This window comes from Miniopterus natalensis, chromosome X, assembly GCF_054644295.1.
Source record: "Miniopterus natalensis isolate mMinNat1 chromosome X, mMinNat1.hap1, whole genome shotgun sequence".
Lineage (NCBI taxonomy): Eukaryota > Metazoa > Chordata > Mammalia > Chiroptera > Miniopteridae > Miniopterus > Miniopterus natalensis.
This window is the reverse complement of record NC_142103.1, coordinates 93,581,319-93,598,033: the sequence shown is the minus strand read 5'-3', so window position 1 is coordinate 93,598,033 and position 16,715 is coordinate 93,581,319. Positions and strand designations below refer to the sequence as shown.

Genomic DNA, 16,715 nt, shown 5'->3' with positions numbered 1-16,715 from the left:
CGAACGAGATAGGCCCACAGACATGGAAGCGTGAAGCAGACCCACAGATCTCAGAGGGAAGGCTGGTAGTGGGGTGGGAGAGATCAACCAAAGAACTTCCAAGCATATATGCATAGCCCATGGACCCCACCCTGGGTGGGGTGGGAGATGGGGGGAAGGGGGGAAATGGGAAACACCTGCAATACTCTCAACAGTAAAATTAATTTTAAAATATATAAATAAAATAAAATGAAAGGAGAAAAGGTTAGGAGCAGGAAAGAAACAAGGGAAAACACTAAGATTTGGGGCTTGAAAGTTCTAATTCTCAAATTCAGAATTTACTCAAAATGTGACAAATGTCATCAGTAAGCCTTAGTTCCTCAGAAGTTAGTTTTAGGGTTAAACCTTTGGTTTGGCTTTCTTTCTGCCCTACCGTACTTACAGATAAAATTAAAATATTTACATGATTGAGAGTATTTCCATAAATAGAAAAAATTCCTCCTGAGTTATAAATCCTAAAACTTAGTTGTACTGTCTAAATATTAGTATAATCAGATAATAAGGGGTCTTAAGTTTTTTTAAATTACATTTCCTACCTTTTAGGGCTGTGCACTTATTTGCTCTCAGTGGTGCTCTATTACCGTTGCACCAAAATTGGAAGGAAATTGGACTTTCGAAGCACATTTATTTTTGAATTAAATAGTTTTCACTTTGTAGAAAAGATGAAAGGCTAGAGCACTAACCAAGTTGTGCTGAAACTCTTGGGGTCTTCTCTCCCCCATTTACTCTGGTCACTTGACTTCTGAGGTTCTGAGACTGGCCTGCTAGGGGAAGAGAAGCTGGGTAAGCCCTTGTTAAACTTTGTCTCTACCATGTGGCATTGGACTGCAATTAGAGTACTTCTGAGAGGATTTGTGCTTAGCAGGAACTGACTTTTTACAGCCTTATCCCTGGTCATTAACTCAGTTTTTCAGGACAAAGGGATTAATTAAAAGCACTTTGCACCTACCTTTTGTGTTTCACAGAAATCAATATAAGCTTCAGTTCGGAGCATGGTTTTATAAATAGACTTCTAATACCAGGTAGGTGCTTTGGCAACACAACATGCAAAGACTGCTCCACATTTTCCTGAGCATCATTATATGAAATGTAGCTGTAGTTCCAAAGATCTCATTTGTTTTAGCACTCAAGCCCGGCGATAGTAACTTCGTTGTTTCTGGATATTTCTTTTCAGAAGATTGGATCACGGAGAAAGGGTGATAAAACCGACAGCCAGGACTCCGTCTTCCACGTGACAGCTTATACATTTCTAAACTTCGGTTAGCATTTTTGGATGTAGGAAGGGCCCAAGGGGAGGTGTCTGTTCATGCACCTGACTCCCTTCCTCAAGGGAAATCTCTAAACTGGATCCTGTTCACTGCCTAAGACCTGGGATCTGGAGTTCAGGGATGAGGCCCACCCCGGCACTTATTTCTCTGGTTTAGTGTAAGTATGCTGGGTAATTACAAATCATTTGGAGAGGTGAAACAGCTGGTAATATCTTAAATTGGCTGATGCAAGCCAAAATAATTTTTGACTCTAGCCAGTTTTAGTAGACTTTTAAAATATATCTTTATTGATTTCAGAGAGAGGAAAGGAGAGACAGACAGAAACATCAATGATGAGAGAGTCATTGGGGATCGAGCCCGCAACCCGGGCATGTGCCCTGACCGGGAATCGAACCCCGATCACCTGGATCCTAGGTCGATGCTTAACCGCTGAGCCACACCTGGTTGGGCGAGTTTTAGTAGACTTTTAAATTGCAGATTTTTAATCAAATACAGGTAGTAAGCTCTTTGGATATACATGTTTTAATTATATTGCCAGTTTCATTTTCATTCTCTCAAAATTAAGAGTGTATATAGAGATTACCTTTAAAGGTTAAAACCTTAATGAATGGGTTATGTAACATTTTGACAGTGAAGGGAGAGACAGGGACTTTTTGCTCAGTGGTAATGGCTAGCTATTATTTCTTTGACTTAATATGTATTTAGAGGAACCACATTTAAAATCAATATCTCACAAGATAGCTCTTTTCATCCTGTGAAAGTGTAAGAAAAGTAGTTCAGACCATGAAAGAAATGGCGTTCTTTCCGTATCTTTCTTTTGAGAGCACTTGCTATGCAGGTAGTTGAACTGTTGTGTGAGGAGTGAGCGATGGCAGAAATGCTTTCTCTATGAAAAGGTGAGCCACTCGCTTCTCTGTGGGTAGCTCCCCTCATTAATGCATTTAAAATGTTCTATTCACACAGAAGGTTCTCAGCCCTCCGTCTTTTGTTCTGAAGCAGAGTATCTGTACTTTGTGTAGGGTTATCAGAGGCATTAATTCTACGTTCCTATCATGGAAGAAACTAGGAATGCATATTGATACCTTGTGTGGGGTTTAGAGGAGAATCGCAGCCGTACATAGCTCTGGGAAAAGGGCAAGTAGATCTAGAACTTCTGGCCTTGTCAGGGAGAAGTAGGAGCTAAATTTCTTTGCTTCGAAGATTTTTTATGGTATAAGCAGCTATGTCAAATGGCACAACTTCCCCTACCAGGGGCTTAGAGGTAGAACTGACTGGATACAGATATGTAGCTTCGATTTGGACTTTAACAGAGTTGAAGTGAACCTTGGACACTCTGCAACCCAGGTTTCAAAGCAGCACAGTTGAGTGAATGGAGAAGAGGAGAGAGGGACCAGGAGATTGGGTATAAAGGTGGGAAGGTGGCTCTGAGCAGCAGTTAACCTGGCCCAGTTTGATGGGATCTGCGAGAAGAGCCTGGGGTTAGATGGTGGAGGCCAGGGCAGGCCATTCTCTTAGACCTTGTGACACTGGAATCCCTCTCCGGTGCTCCTGACAGGTGGGCACACTTGGACTACCTGCAGTGGCAGGACGTTCCCTGACTCGGGAGGTAGACAGTCCCTGACTTGAGAAAATATGTACCATAGTAGTTGTTTTTTTAAACGTAGTCCCTGTAAAAAAGCTAAATACAGACCTATCTGGAACCTGAAAAGGGCAAGTTTCACCCGAATGGAGAGCATGGGATTGTCTAATCTTTTAGTTCTGTCCACGATTTTATTAATTCTACAGCCTATCCTATCCCACATTGTTAGTTCATATTGAGGCTAGAGTCAGGGAAAGCTTTACATTGGGAGTTCGTGGATCTTTAGAGTATCCGATAAAAGCTGTGGGCGTCTCACCACGTCACCCTGCCCCCCAAATGCATTAACACAGTTATTGCTGCTGTTCAGGTGGTTCACGGGTCTTCAGTGGTTCTCGTTGCTTGATGATTAGACTTTGGCGATTACTTTGCTGAAGTCATAGGTTCTCTCCTCCTCTACCAGTGCTGTTTCATAGTCAAAGTTAAACCAGAAACGGTCAGCTTTGCATTATTTAGCGGCTCTCCTAGTGTGTAGTGCCTTCTTATTTGCAAGCGTACTTTAAAAATTTTTTTTTTTAACAATCCAAGATCAGCCTCAAGCTAACCAGTCTGTAGTTGAGGACTGATCAATGTTCCTCTCTCACAGTGATGTCTGTCTGTCTGTCCCTCCCTTCCTCTAAGCATGTCCTCAGGTGAGGATTTAAAAAAGACCTTGTACGTTTCTTTCCCCACATGCACAGAATGCTTAAAGGTCATACGGTGGGACTCGGTTTTCTAACCTGATCCGTTCGGGAGCCTTGGGTTTGATTCCCGGTCAAGGGCACGTATCTGGGCTGCAGGCTCGATCCCCGGCCCAGTCGGGGCAGGTGCAGGAGGCAACCAATTGATGTGCCTCTTATATAGTTGTTCCTGTTTCTTTCTGTCTCTCTCCCTCCCTCCCTCCATCCCTCCCACTCTTTCTAAAAATCAATGGGGAAAAATATCTTCAGGTGAGGGTTAACAACAAAAAAATCAATAAAATATTTTTTTTAAAAGTGAGCCTTATATGCATATATGCATAACTCATAGGCACAGACAATAGTGTGGATGAAGGCCTGAGGGAGGGAGATGCAGGGTGGAGGGGATCAATGGGGGGAAAAGGGGGACAGCTGTAATATTTTCAACAATAAAGGTAAGTTTGGGGAAAAAAAGTGAACCACAATCGACTCACTTTCAAAACATATATCTAGCACAGCCAGCAGGGCTCATGGTTGAGCGTCGACCTATATGAGCCAGGAAGTCAGTTCGATTCCCAGTCGGAAAACATGCTGGGGTTGCGGCTCGATCCCCAGCAGGGGGCGTGCGGGAGGCAGCTGATCAATGACTCTCATCATTGATGTTTCTCTCTCTCCCTCCCTTCCTCTCTCTGAAATCAATAAAAATATATTTTAAAAAAATGAAAAAAATATTTGTTATTTTCAAAGAAACTGAAATGACTTGTGAAATTGTTTCTAATAAAATTTTATGTGAAACACAGGATACAAAGCTATAATATACTGCTCTCCTAACACTCTGATCCTTCAGAGATAGTTTTCTGTTGACTCCTTATTTCTCTGGGTATGTCAGCCACGATGACATACAGGTTTCTCTACACTCCACTCTTATTTCTTTGCACGTCTCAAAATTTTTTTTGGAAACTTGACATTTTAGATAATATATTGTAGCAACTCTAGATTCTTTGTGGTTTTTTCTATTTTTTTTGGTGTGCTGTTTGTTTAGTGATTTGCCTGGAGGAATTCTCTGCCATTTCTTCTCCCCCCCACCCCCCCATGGCCACTGATATCGCTGCTGGGCTTGTTTTTAAAAATTCTTTTGTTTCAGCTTAGATTCCAAGGCAACACCCAAGTCAGCATAGCTTAGTGGCCAGCCAGTGATTGGTCAGAAGTTACACCTAAACACCTTGAGGCAGTAAGGCTTCCTGCTACCCTTTGCTGATAAATCTGTTTGGCCTGGGGAGTGCATTCAAAGTTCAGTTTCCAAGTCTGTTCCAGATATGATTCTGTGTTTGGCAGGCTTCATACCCAGCCAGGGGCAAGTACTGTGCTATGGCCCTCTTAGCCCTTAGGTCTCCCCATCGGTGCACACGGCCTTGGCCGTGAGCACGGCCTTCTGGACCCCCAGGGATAAAGTAGGCCATCTCATTTCCAGGACCTCCTGTTAAATTTCTGGCTGGTCTGCCAGTCTATCAAACACAATCACCATTGAGACCTCAGGCTAGCAGCAATGTGGGCCACGATGACATGCGGGTTTCTCCACACTCCACTCCAAATAAAGGCAAACCCCTGCGATGGCCCTGGTGGAACTTCTGTGTCACAGAGCCCGGGGGAAGGGGAGTTGGGATGGAAACAGCCCCAGGCAAAAACACCAGATTCCCACAGTTCTTATTGAGTATCTAGTACATTTTTTTGAATAAACGCTTCTCAATTTGTATGCCTTCGGTCAATTTTCAGTCTCTACCCTTTTTGACAAGTTTGTTCAGTTTTATCATTGCTTTTTAGGGAGATTTGCTGAGCCCCTTACTTGGCCATTCTGGAAGTCCTGCTCCTTAAACCGTACAAGTTGTACAAATAATTATACAAATTCACCCAACTCCTAGGGAGAGAAGGTGGCACCTTCCTTGAGATGTGAAATCCCCAGTAATGTCACTTTGGCTAAATGTTGACTTCAGCTTGGAAACTGGGCCTGCAGGAGGAAGTCCTATTTTGTGGACCAGAGTGCCCGTCTTAGTGATCCTCTCTACTTGTCTTTTACCTACTCCTCAGCCTGGCTTTTTCAAGAACACTCATGGATCATATATATTCCACGTAAAAAAGAGTTCAGTGGTCAAATGTTTGGTTTACTCTGAGCTAAACAAAATCATGAGTTAATGTCAGGATTTCTCAGAGCCTTTAATATGCTGTTTGTTGAGATGTTCTAAGAAAAAATTCATGTAGTGTTTCTCAAGATCATTGTGACAACTGCCACAGAGCATTTCATGGGATTAATGATTTGCTTTTGGTCTATTTCAGTTGAAATTTTCAGCCTGGATCAGAAATACTGAGATGTTAAGGGGAGAAGTATCTGTTGACAACTATGATAGCTACATGCATCAGCCTCCAGACATGGGAGCAGTGGTAGTGAGAATGAATGGGGGTATTCCTCAGGGAGGTCCATTTTGGCAGACAGTCAAGCTCTATAATACAGCTGCCCCTCCTCACCAGGAGCATTTCATTGGTGACCTTCCAAGTTTCTGGGTTCTATTTTTATTAAGGAGGACTTACCATGTGCCAGACATTAAGTCAGACTCTTGGAAAATCAAGATAAAAAGACACAGTACCTGCCCTCAAAGAGTACAGTTAAAGGTGGGACAGAGAAGACAATTAAGGAGTGGGGATCTAGGTATCCATGAGGTGCTATGGTAAGACCAAGGACAGTTAATCTGGCCCAAAGTGTTAAAGACAACTTGACAGAGGCCATGATGCCCAGGCTGGCTCTTGAAGGCCAAGAAAGGCTTAGCCAGGAAAGGGAGAGGGGAAGAGCATGTGCAAAGGCAGGGAGGCTGGAGAAAATGTGGTGTATTCAGGGAACTCCAAGTAGTTTGCATTGCTAGAACATGGGGTATAAAAGAGACCAAACAGGTAACAAAGGGAGTAAAATATGAAGGACCTTGTGGCACGTGAGGGAGCTTGGATCTTAAGTCTCAAGATGAAGGGTAAAGATTATTGAAGGCTGTTGGGTCTCAGGATCAGAATTACATTTTGAAAGCTCCCTCTGGCAGCAGTGTAGAAAATGGATTGCAGGGGTAGATCAGAAAGAAAGCTCCCAGAGGCCAGCAAGAATGACAAGGGCCTGAATGAGGGAAGGATGAGGAGAGGGGAGGACAGGTAAGAGTTTAAACTGATAGGGCTGGATGAACCAAGGTGTTGGGGTTAAGGGGGAGAGAGGCATTAATAGACAATTGCCAGGGTTTCAACTTGAACAGTCCCAGGCAATGGCAGAACCACATCGTAACACAGGAAATGCAGGACAAGGGACAGGGTTTTTGGAAGGAGATAATGTATTCAGGTTTGCACTTGTTCAGTTTAAAATTCTGATAAAACATGTGAGAACTGTTTGATGGTTGGAACTCTGAGTTGAGAAATGGAGATATGACAAGTAGCCGAATAGAAGTTGTAGGTGAAGCCACAGGTGTGGATGAGACTGGGCAGGAAGAGAGCATACGGAGAAAGCAGCACAGACAGAAGCCCTGGGGAACCATTATTAACATCTCCCTCTTCCAAATGCCTATAGCGTCTGTCTGGAACTCACCTGGAATTTGTCGCATGCTGCAATAAACATTTAGAACTCAGTGCCTATTGTGTAAAAAATGTGTCATAATAGCCCTGGCTGGTTTGGCTGAGTGGCTAGAGTCAGCCTGCGGACTGAAGGGTCCCAGGTTCGATTCCAGCCAAGGGCATGTACCTCAGTTGCAGGATCAATTCTCAGTCCCAGTGGGGGAGGGGGTGCAGGACGCAACCAATCGATGCCTCTCTCACATTGATGTTTCTCTCCCTCTCTCTCTCCCTAAAAAGCAATAGAAAAATATCCTCTGGTGAGGATTTAAAAATAAAACCAAAAAAAAAAGTGTCATGACAGATACTAGGGTACAAAGGAATAAAAGAAGGTCCTTTCATCCAGAGAGACTATGATCTGGTTGTGGAAAATGAATTATACCCAGCTATTATGCAAAATGAAATAAGAACTACAAATGTATTGAGTGTAAAAGAGGCAAGTAATTCAATGGGAGAGAACAGGCTGCAGGAGGGGAAGAGAGCATTTGAGTTGGGCTTTGAAAAACAGTGTATTTTGCAAGCAGGGAAGGGGGGAAAGCAAGTAATTTGAGGCTGGAAATTAACAAAGATCACAACAGAATGGAGTGTAGGAAGTGACAGAGGGGGAGACTGGAAAGGTAGCTTGAGGCCAGGGTCCAGGAAATCCTGCGGAGGTGTCTCAGGAGTCCATTTTAAAGGAGGCACACAAGGGCCTATGTAAATCCAAGAGCTTTCGGTGTAGCAGATTCATTCCTGCCTACTTCCTATTTTTAGAAATGCCTTTAAGAACAATGAATCCAAAATGCTAAAGGAAATCTAAAAATTACCAAACTAAGGCTTGAGGCTTGCAAATGCTTTCTCTCAAGTCTATATTTCCATTCTGCCAAACTCTGTGTTAGTGGGACTTTAATTACTTGGCTTCACTGTAAAATTTCCATAGCACTTAAGTGTAAATAATGTCATTCTGATGCTCTCATGTGAATCTGTGGCTGAGAGCAGCAGAAATCACGTTTGTGTGGCATTTCCTTGGCACGCTGAAGGAAAATAAAACGGATACCACTAATCGAGTCATGAGGGACTTTGAAAGTGATGGGTTATATAAAGGTAGTAAATAATAAGAGATAAAGAAGTATATTTTAAAGATGAAAAATATTTTATTTAAACTTTTCTTCATAAACACTTTTAACATTTTTTTCAATTTAAAAACAGAATGGATAGCATAAACATGTTTGAGTAGATTATATTCACGGCTTGGGAAAAATTACCTGACAAAAATGTAAAGGCTTTCAAAACAGATATAAAAGGCAAACCTTAAATTATTCTAAGATTTTTAAATCGGCCCTAGGATTATTTGACTGTTGGCCCAAAATGTACCTAAAGGTCAAAACGTTTTTCTAATAGACAAAGTATGCCCAAGAGGTATAGGGCATATGCATGTTAGGTAGAAAATAACCTCTCTGATCACCTCACTGGAACACTCCTTCAGAAAGCAAACTCCTAATCCTTACTGATATACTGATTAATAAGGTTTTTAATGCAGTTGTTCCCAAAGACGTGAAAAGAAAATCCAGGAATTTTAGGGGAACAAACAAAGCTGATGGCATTGTCTCAATGTTACTCATGTAATATTGAAGTTATACTAGTATACTGAAAGGATATGACTTCCATGAGTTTACCTACTCCGGGCTGTCTATTGAGTATTTAACTTTATAAACTCTCGATAAACTAATTTTTGAGGAATTTTGTTTTTAAGATAAATCTCTTTTTAGAAGATATTTATTCCCAAACCAACTCTAATCCAATCGAACAAATGTATGATCCCTAAAAATGTTCAGAGTACAAAAAAAAAAAATCAAAAATGTATAATAGGCAAACAAAAAATGGCACTAGCAGTTTTACTGCTATATAGCCCTCAATTATATCTAATTTCACTATTATCTATGCTGTGTTTCACTTCAATCTAAAACTTTAAATTATGTATTCTCAAAAGAGCTAGTCTTTTTTGAGAGATAGCTTATAAACTGAAATAACAATTTATATTATAAACTGAAATGTTATGACCTACAACCACATATACATATATAAAAATAGTCCCACTGAACGTTTGACATGTTTAGATTATGCAGCTCAAATAATTTGTTATAAAATATTTTAAAGCTTAGTTTCTTGTAATTAAGACAAAACTCTCCATTTTTACCACTTCTCCCCATACAAATGTGTGTCCTTTACTATGACTCGAGCAGGCTTCCCAGAATGAGGTGTCCAAAGGTGCTGCTTTAGAAAAGATAAGTGAAGGGCTCAGTCAATATTTCACAAATTATAGTAACACTCACACAGAGCAGGGTAATGAGGACACAGAGAAAGCTGTCTCAAGAAAAGTTAATAATTCTATTAGTTAAGCTTTGCTTTTAAAAAACCAGTAGTATTTCTTCCGATATAAAACCTTCAATGAGACAATCTTGAGTTTTATGAAAAGGTTGTAGTGCAAGAATTTTCTTTAAGCAGATTAAAATCAAAACTTAGGTCAAAGACATAGAAGAGAACAAACATTTCTAATTAAGATGCAACTAATGAAGATCAGCTAATTTTTGTAAAGTCTGATTATTTAAAATGTAAAGTGAAAATTAACACACAAAGATCACAACAGTTGCACTGAATAGTTTCAAATCTCTTACTGAATTTTTTAAGAACTACTATCTTGAACACATACAATGTATATAAACAAAAACGATTCCAAATGAAGCACACACAAAATAAACTTGAAAAAAAAAATCTAAGAAAATTTTTTCCATAGTTTAGTATAACAAAAATAAATCTCTTTCAGCAATTAAACCATAACTTGAAAAGGGAATGTAAGTTATCATGGATTTAAAAGAACCTAAATTAGAGCTACATATAAACAGAAGAATTTTCTCATACATTCATAAAGAACCCAAGCAATAGCAACTATTCTTAAAGCTCAAAACTGATTACAGCTAACATCAGGTCAGACATGACTTAAGTGTGAAGCTGAACCCAGAGTTAGTTCAAGTTAAGATTTCACAAATTTTCCAAAACGTTAACCTTGACCTTGGCCTTCTGGCTTTAGAATGGAAGACCAAGAATTTCAACTGTGTGCCCAGATCTTACCTTGATTAGGGCTATGAAGTCATATCTAGCAATTAAAGAGAACCACCACTGGAGTGTAAACGCCTGATGAGGGGTACCCTGTCTCGGTCTTTTCCAGCAAAAGACAACGGCGAGGAAAATAATGAAGACATTATTGTTACTTTCTTTAGAGCAAGACAGCAGACATACAGAACACTAAACCAACTAATATATTAGAAGAAGAATTAAATGACTAAGCTAATCCTAGTTTTCAGAAGTAAAATCATTAGAAATGACTTTTTAAATGTAGAAAAAGTCTTTTACCCATATTCCCATAGGAAAGGATATCGAGTTTCATTTCTAAGAACAGAAAGTAAATGATAGAATCATCTAATAAAAATTTAAGTCTCATATACAAAAGAACACTAATTTGATTTCTAAAACCAATGCCAATGTTTTTCTTTTTCCAAAACTACTTGTGTGCCTGATTGTTTCTTAAACCCAAACACCTCCAGTTTTGGAATATTAAAATCAGAGTTTTTTTAAAAATAGTTGTCTCATTTAACTGCAAAAAACAAAACAAAAGTCTTCACATTTCCATGACTTCACTCTATCTCATGTTCAGTGGTGGCAGCAGCAAAAAAAAAAAGAAAAAAAAAAAAGAGAAACTAGAAAATGTATACAACAGCCATACAGAAGGCATTGCAATATTGCACCAACATCCTAAGACCTGGCAGGGCTCGCCAGTGTAGATCTAGTCTGTGTCAGCTACAGGCTCTACTCAGGGAAAAACGGCATCCACGTGAATGAGCCATTCCCTGGCTATTCTTGCTTAACTTTTCCAATTGTACGTTTTCCCTTCAAGTTGAAAGGTGCGGCTATAACCCTAAAACACTTATAAATGCTTACAGTTATTCTCAATCCATTCTCAACTTTGAGGTTACTGTCCTTCATGCTAGTAGCTTTCAGAAAATAAAACAAAAGCTAAGGGCTTACATCCCCAGTGCCGCTAAGTTTTCTGTCCTAAATAAACAAGTAGATATGATCAGTAAGATTATAATCCTATTCCTTACCTCTAAGTCAAAACTGAGCTCAGATTTTCCACAAGTTGCTACTTTCCATTCAATAACAGATGCAGCAGCCTCATTGAATGTAAAGAATGGAAGTTGCACTTACTTTCAAGGGGCCTTTATTTAGAAGTCTGGTATTACCTAAATTCTCTTTAAAAGTGCTTGCACGCTGCAGGGCCAGGGCTTGTCATATACCATTCCAATTCTCACTAAAAACAGGGCAACATTAAACAGACTGCGAAGAAAAACATGTTCAAAAAGAAGACATACATCGATAAGGAACACTAATGTTTACTTTTGAAAATAAAATATAAAATGTTTTCATAAATCCATACGTTTCAGGAATATAAGGAGTTCGAATGTTCAAATATTGCTGAATCAGTATGGACTGAAGATAGGCTACTTTGACACCAAATGAGGACTCCAGTTATTTTAACTTTCTAAAAATGTTAATACATGAAAAGACGTTACATCTAAAATTCAACAAGTATGGCAAACCGTGTGTGTGCAAGTGCACTAGCTTAAAAATATAGAATCCTAACCACGCATAAAAGAGGATGTGCCTTATATATTCATAAGATGTATGCACATATGGGTACGCTTTCACTAACACAATGCAGATAAGAGAAGGCAGCTTAGAAATAGTGTTTTGAATATAAAAAGTTAACTTTGTAGAAAATTTATATTTTTGCATTTTCAGCAAAAAGCCATGCAAAAAGGGCAAGAGTTTTAAACTTAAACAATAAAACCAAAAGGTCTAACGGACTGAAATAAATGTTCAAAAAGATTTCAGATCGAGATAGGAACTGAAATTACATCAAGTGACACTTATCAGGTCTTCTCTTAGAAGATGCATGACTCCTACACTAACATCTGAGAGAAATGTTTAAAGCATAAAATCAGCTTCCCAGATAAGTGTATCATTCTACTGAACTGATTCAGGAAGTAGTTTCAAGAGCTAGTGCTTAGAACTAACTTATTGCATGAGTTTGAGGCCACCAAAAAGAAAAAGAAAAAAGGATGCTAGCACAGAATGAAAATTTTTTACGCTATTAGACCAATGGCTTTGATAGTAAAACTGGTGAGGTTTTTCTTTATGTTTTTAACTACTCTGTCACAAACAAATTTCTTGTTTTGCTCTGAAGTGAGAAAGATGTCATTAGTTGCAACGTCTGACCTCGTCCAGTATGTATTCTGGAAAATGCAGGTTGCACACTTGTAAACCATCCAGCTTGCAGGGCATCCGTGGGTACTCATCCTCCTTCCACTTGTTTTCATCCGGATCAAAAGTGAGAATGGAATCGCTGTAATGACCGTTGTAGCAAAGGCCTCCAAGAACCATTATTTGTTTGTCCAGCACGGTCACACCATGGCCACTTCTACCAATTGGCATGGACGCCAAGATGGTCCACTGATCAGTCTCTGGGTTGTATACTTCTGTGGAAGGGCAGCCCTGAGATTCAAAAGAGGCCCTCAAGATCACACAGACTCCACCGAAGACGTAGAGCTTGCCATTGTAGGAAATCATCTTGTGAAAGCATCTCGCGTAATTCATTTTGCTCTTATTTTCCCAGCAGTTGGTAACAACTTGGGTTCTTCTGGTCCGTTGTTCTATGGTCCCTTCTTTACTGGGGTCAAAGACACACACTTGTTTGGAGGTGGACGATGAGGTGATTCCACCGGTGATATACAGCTTGTTATTGAGCACTGTCCCTTCGTGTCCATATTTGTTAACTGGGTAAGGGTCCACAAATTCCCATTTATCATTGGTGATATCGTATCTCTCTGTTGAATAGAAAGTCTCATCTCTGGTTCTGCCTGCTACGGCGTAAATAAACTTCCCAATAACACCAACTGCAAATTCTGAACGTGGTACAGACATGTCTGCCATCCGGAGCCAAGTGTTGTGTCTGGGGTCATACCTGAACACTTTGGAAGAAGCATGGAATTCACCATCTGGACCCAGTTCTTCCCCACCCAACAAGAACACAAAGTTATTGATAATAGCAAGGCAGTCCGGGCGCAGAGGTACTTGGGGGCCCTCTAGTTCCCACCAGACTCTTGGTTTCTGTAAGAGAAGTATTTTACTGTTAACCATGCTATGTCCAATCATTCCTCGGAATACTGTAGTTTGGGGTTTGGCAGAGCGGATGCGGCTTGATTTCATGTCCAACAAAGGCTGCTGGTGAATGTTCTGAAAGTAATTCAATGCTTGGTCAACTTCATAGCGCAGCTGTCGAGAGTATCTATAAAATTCTGATGTCTTAACCTAAGAAAAAAGTAAAATAATTTAACCAAAAGAAAGAACATCAATGGCAAATAAAACATCAAAGCCCACTAAGATGGTTAGTATAAGATTTTGGGCTTACTTTCCTAAAACTGCTTTTCCTGTTAAGATCACAAACTTTTTTAAAGCTTTTAACATATCTATTTTTGCAATCTACAGTTGTTTAAAAAGTAAACAAGTTACTTTCCAGGCACAAACTAAATTCTTGTAACAAAATGTATTAACCACCTATTATATGTTCAGGTCCTGGGCTACAAGTGGTGGCTATGAGGAAAAATACAGATTTCACAGTAGAGAAAAACATGACCATGACTTTCTCAACCACAAGGAACAGTGTAAGAACAACCATGACTGAATAACTTGGGGAATTAAGTTAGTGAGTTAGCAAGAATGTAAATATACACGAAATTCTCAGTACGTTTTTCACATAAAGACTTGGTCTGATTTCATCAACTACTATAGTAATAATTCAGTTGACAAGAAAAGGTCAGTTTTTCATTTTATTTTTGGAGCTAGAACTAATTAAGATGATTACTAAGATCTTATGAAGCATGCTTTTAAGTACTGTGCTTGTGCTACGGAGAGATTTAAAAAAATAAGGGTTAAGATATGTTATGTTTCTGCAGAGAACTTAGAAAATATTTGGGGAAATGAAAACAAATACACATTTACCAGTAAGTAAATGAGGCAGTTGATGGTTACGTATGAAGCTGTATAGCACATCTGTGAGTGCTGGAGAACTTTAGATACAAAAGATTACCAAACTGGCCCCCAATGCTCAAAGGGGTACTTTGTAAAAGTAGTAAGAAGCTGAAGACCAAGCAGAAAAAGCCTGTGTCATATTTATAAAAAGAAGAGAGTCTTGTCATTTTTTTGCAAATTATAAGAGAAAGTTTATGTAGAAAGTTACAGAGGTATAAAAGTGAGTTGTATGAGAAATGGGCTAAGAAAACAATTTACAGAGGAAAAAGGCGGCCCTGGAGCTTAGGAAAGAAAGGCCAAGGTAATGTGCCTGGGGGGAAGAAGAGGGGGAAGGGAAAGGCACCAGTGCTCCAGAGAGGGAAAGCACTATAAAAAATGGATCTCCTAAAACCATCAAAGGTAGACTTGATTAGTGAAAGAATTTTTTTCAATTTCCATTCATTTCTTCTAGGAATTGACTAACAGTGTGCCTCACTCTTTTTTCTCATATTTTTCTTATTAATTTATAAGGGCTAAAAGGCAGTAACACCCTGGAAATCAACAAGAAACAAACCTCAAATTAAATATTTAAGTGCCTACTGTGCACAGCCAGTGGTGTGAGAGCTACACAGGTTTGAAGTACTAGATTCTTGTCCAGCATAGTAATTAAGCACCACCTCAAACAGCTTGTTTGGTAATTAAGAATCTGATTTAGGAAATATCCAACTTTGGCACTCATAAATTGTGCAATCTTGGGTTAAAATTCATCATCCTTAAGGCTGTTTCTTCATCTGTATTACTAGGTAACAATAGTACCTACACCCCATAACCCTAAGACAGGAGACAATCAAGATAATATATGTGAAAGGACTTAGTATGGTGTCTGTCATGTACAAAAAGTAATAGCAGTTACCAGCTATTTTACTGACCAGAGTACATCTGTGGAAGTGTCACTCAGCTTAAGTCAATGCATCTGATGATGTGCTTCCCCGTCTGTGTAAAAATTCAGTCTTTCAGAAAGTAAAGGAGAAATGAGAGAAACTGTTACTTTGGATCTAATCCTCACCAGTAAAACATGATTAGTAACATACCTGTAGAAGGAAGCTTTAGAGAAAGCAGTCCTGTTTTTTGGAGATCAAGAAAGGAAGGAAGAAAAATGATGCACATATTGGACAGGCAGATTTCAAGTTTTTCAAATAAAAATTAGGATCAATTCCAAGATCAGAAACTCTGTAAAGGCTCTCAAAAGCATGATGCTGACTGCATAATTGCAAAACATACTGATGAGGGGGGGGAAAAGAGAAAAGTATCTAAAAAATCTGATATGCTGCACAGAGCTTTCTGGAATTCAAATGTTAAAAAATCACTTATGACAGATGGTTAAAAAAAAAAAGAAGTATTAGTGAAATAGAGCTGTAAAAAAATTATGAACAAGGCTAATGCCTCTGAATGAACTGTGATTTTTATAAAGGACCAGATATTGAATAAATGGCATTTTAGAGGTTAAAGTAAAAAGTAGAAGAAAAAGTGAAGTCTCCCCTGGATGCGGTGGTTAATGTAATATTAACAAAGACAAACAGCCTTACTCCTATTTTATTTCCATTCTCAGCTAAGAATGTTTTATTCTTTCCAATCTGAAGATCAAATACAATGACTAAGAAGAAACTTAAATCCAAGATGGCTGAGAAAAAAAAGAAAAACCAGCTAGATATCCTCACTGAGTTCAGGTCATTTGATCTCACAAATCACATCCTGGGATCCTAAGAGGCTTCACAGATAAGGCTGCTTAATTGCTTTCTGTAATCTGTGTGGAATCCTGAAGAATGGGAGAGGATAGGAGCCAGACATATTTCTCAGCTACAGACTGGTTAGCTTGAGGCTGATCTTGGATTGTTAAAAAAAAAAATTTTTAAAGTACGCTTGCAAATAAGAAGGCACTACACACTAGGAGAGCCGCTAAATAATGCAAAGCTGACCGTTTCTGGTTTAACTTTGACTATGAAACAGCACTGGTAGAGGAGGAGAGAACCTATGACTTCAGCAAAGTAATCGCCAAAGTCTAATCATCAAGCAACGAGAACCACTGAAGACCCGTGAACCACCTGAACAGCAGCAATAACTGTGTTAATGCATTTGGGGGGCAGGGTGACGTGGTGAGACGCCCACAGCTTTTATCGGATACTCTAAAGATCCACGAACTCCCAATGTAAAGCTTTCCCTGACTCTAGCCTCAATATGAACTAACAATGTGGGATAGGATAGGCTGTAGAATTAATAAAATCGTGGACAGAACTAAAAGATTAGACAATCCCATGCTCTCCATTCGGGTGAAACTTGCCCTTTTCAGGTTCCAGATAGGTCTGTATTTAGCTTTTTTAC

The 16,715-nt window shown here is 39.4% G+C and overlaps 1 protein-coding gene across 5 annotated transcripts in view; it reads right to left on the bottom strand.

Moving 5' to 3' along the window:
* Positions 1–8,345: 8,345 nt before the first annotated feature.
* The window catches only part of KLHL15 (kelch like family member 15), a 32,899-nt gene continuing 24,529 nt past the window's right edge, over positions 8,346–16,715 (bottom strand). For all 5 annotated transcript variants that reach the window (XM_016209288.2, XM_087813326.1, XM_016209287.2 and 2 more), the window contains one exon: positions 8,346–13,637. In XM_016209288.2, the coding sequence (XP_016064774.1) occupies positions 12,528–13,637 (1,110 nt within the window). In that variant the 3' untranslated portion in view covers positions 8,346–12,527. The remainder of the gene's footprint in view (positions 13,638–16,715) is intronic.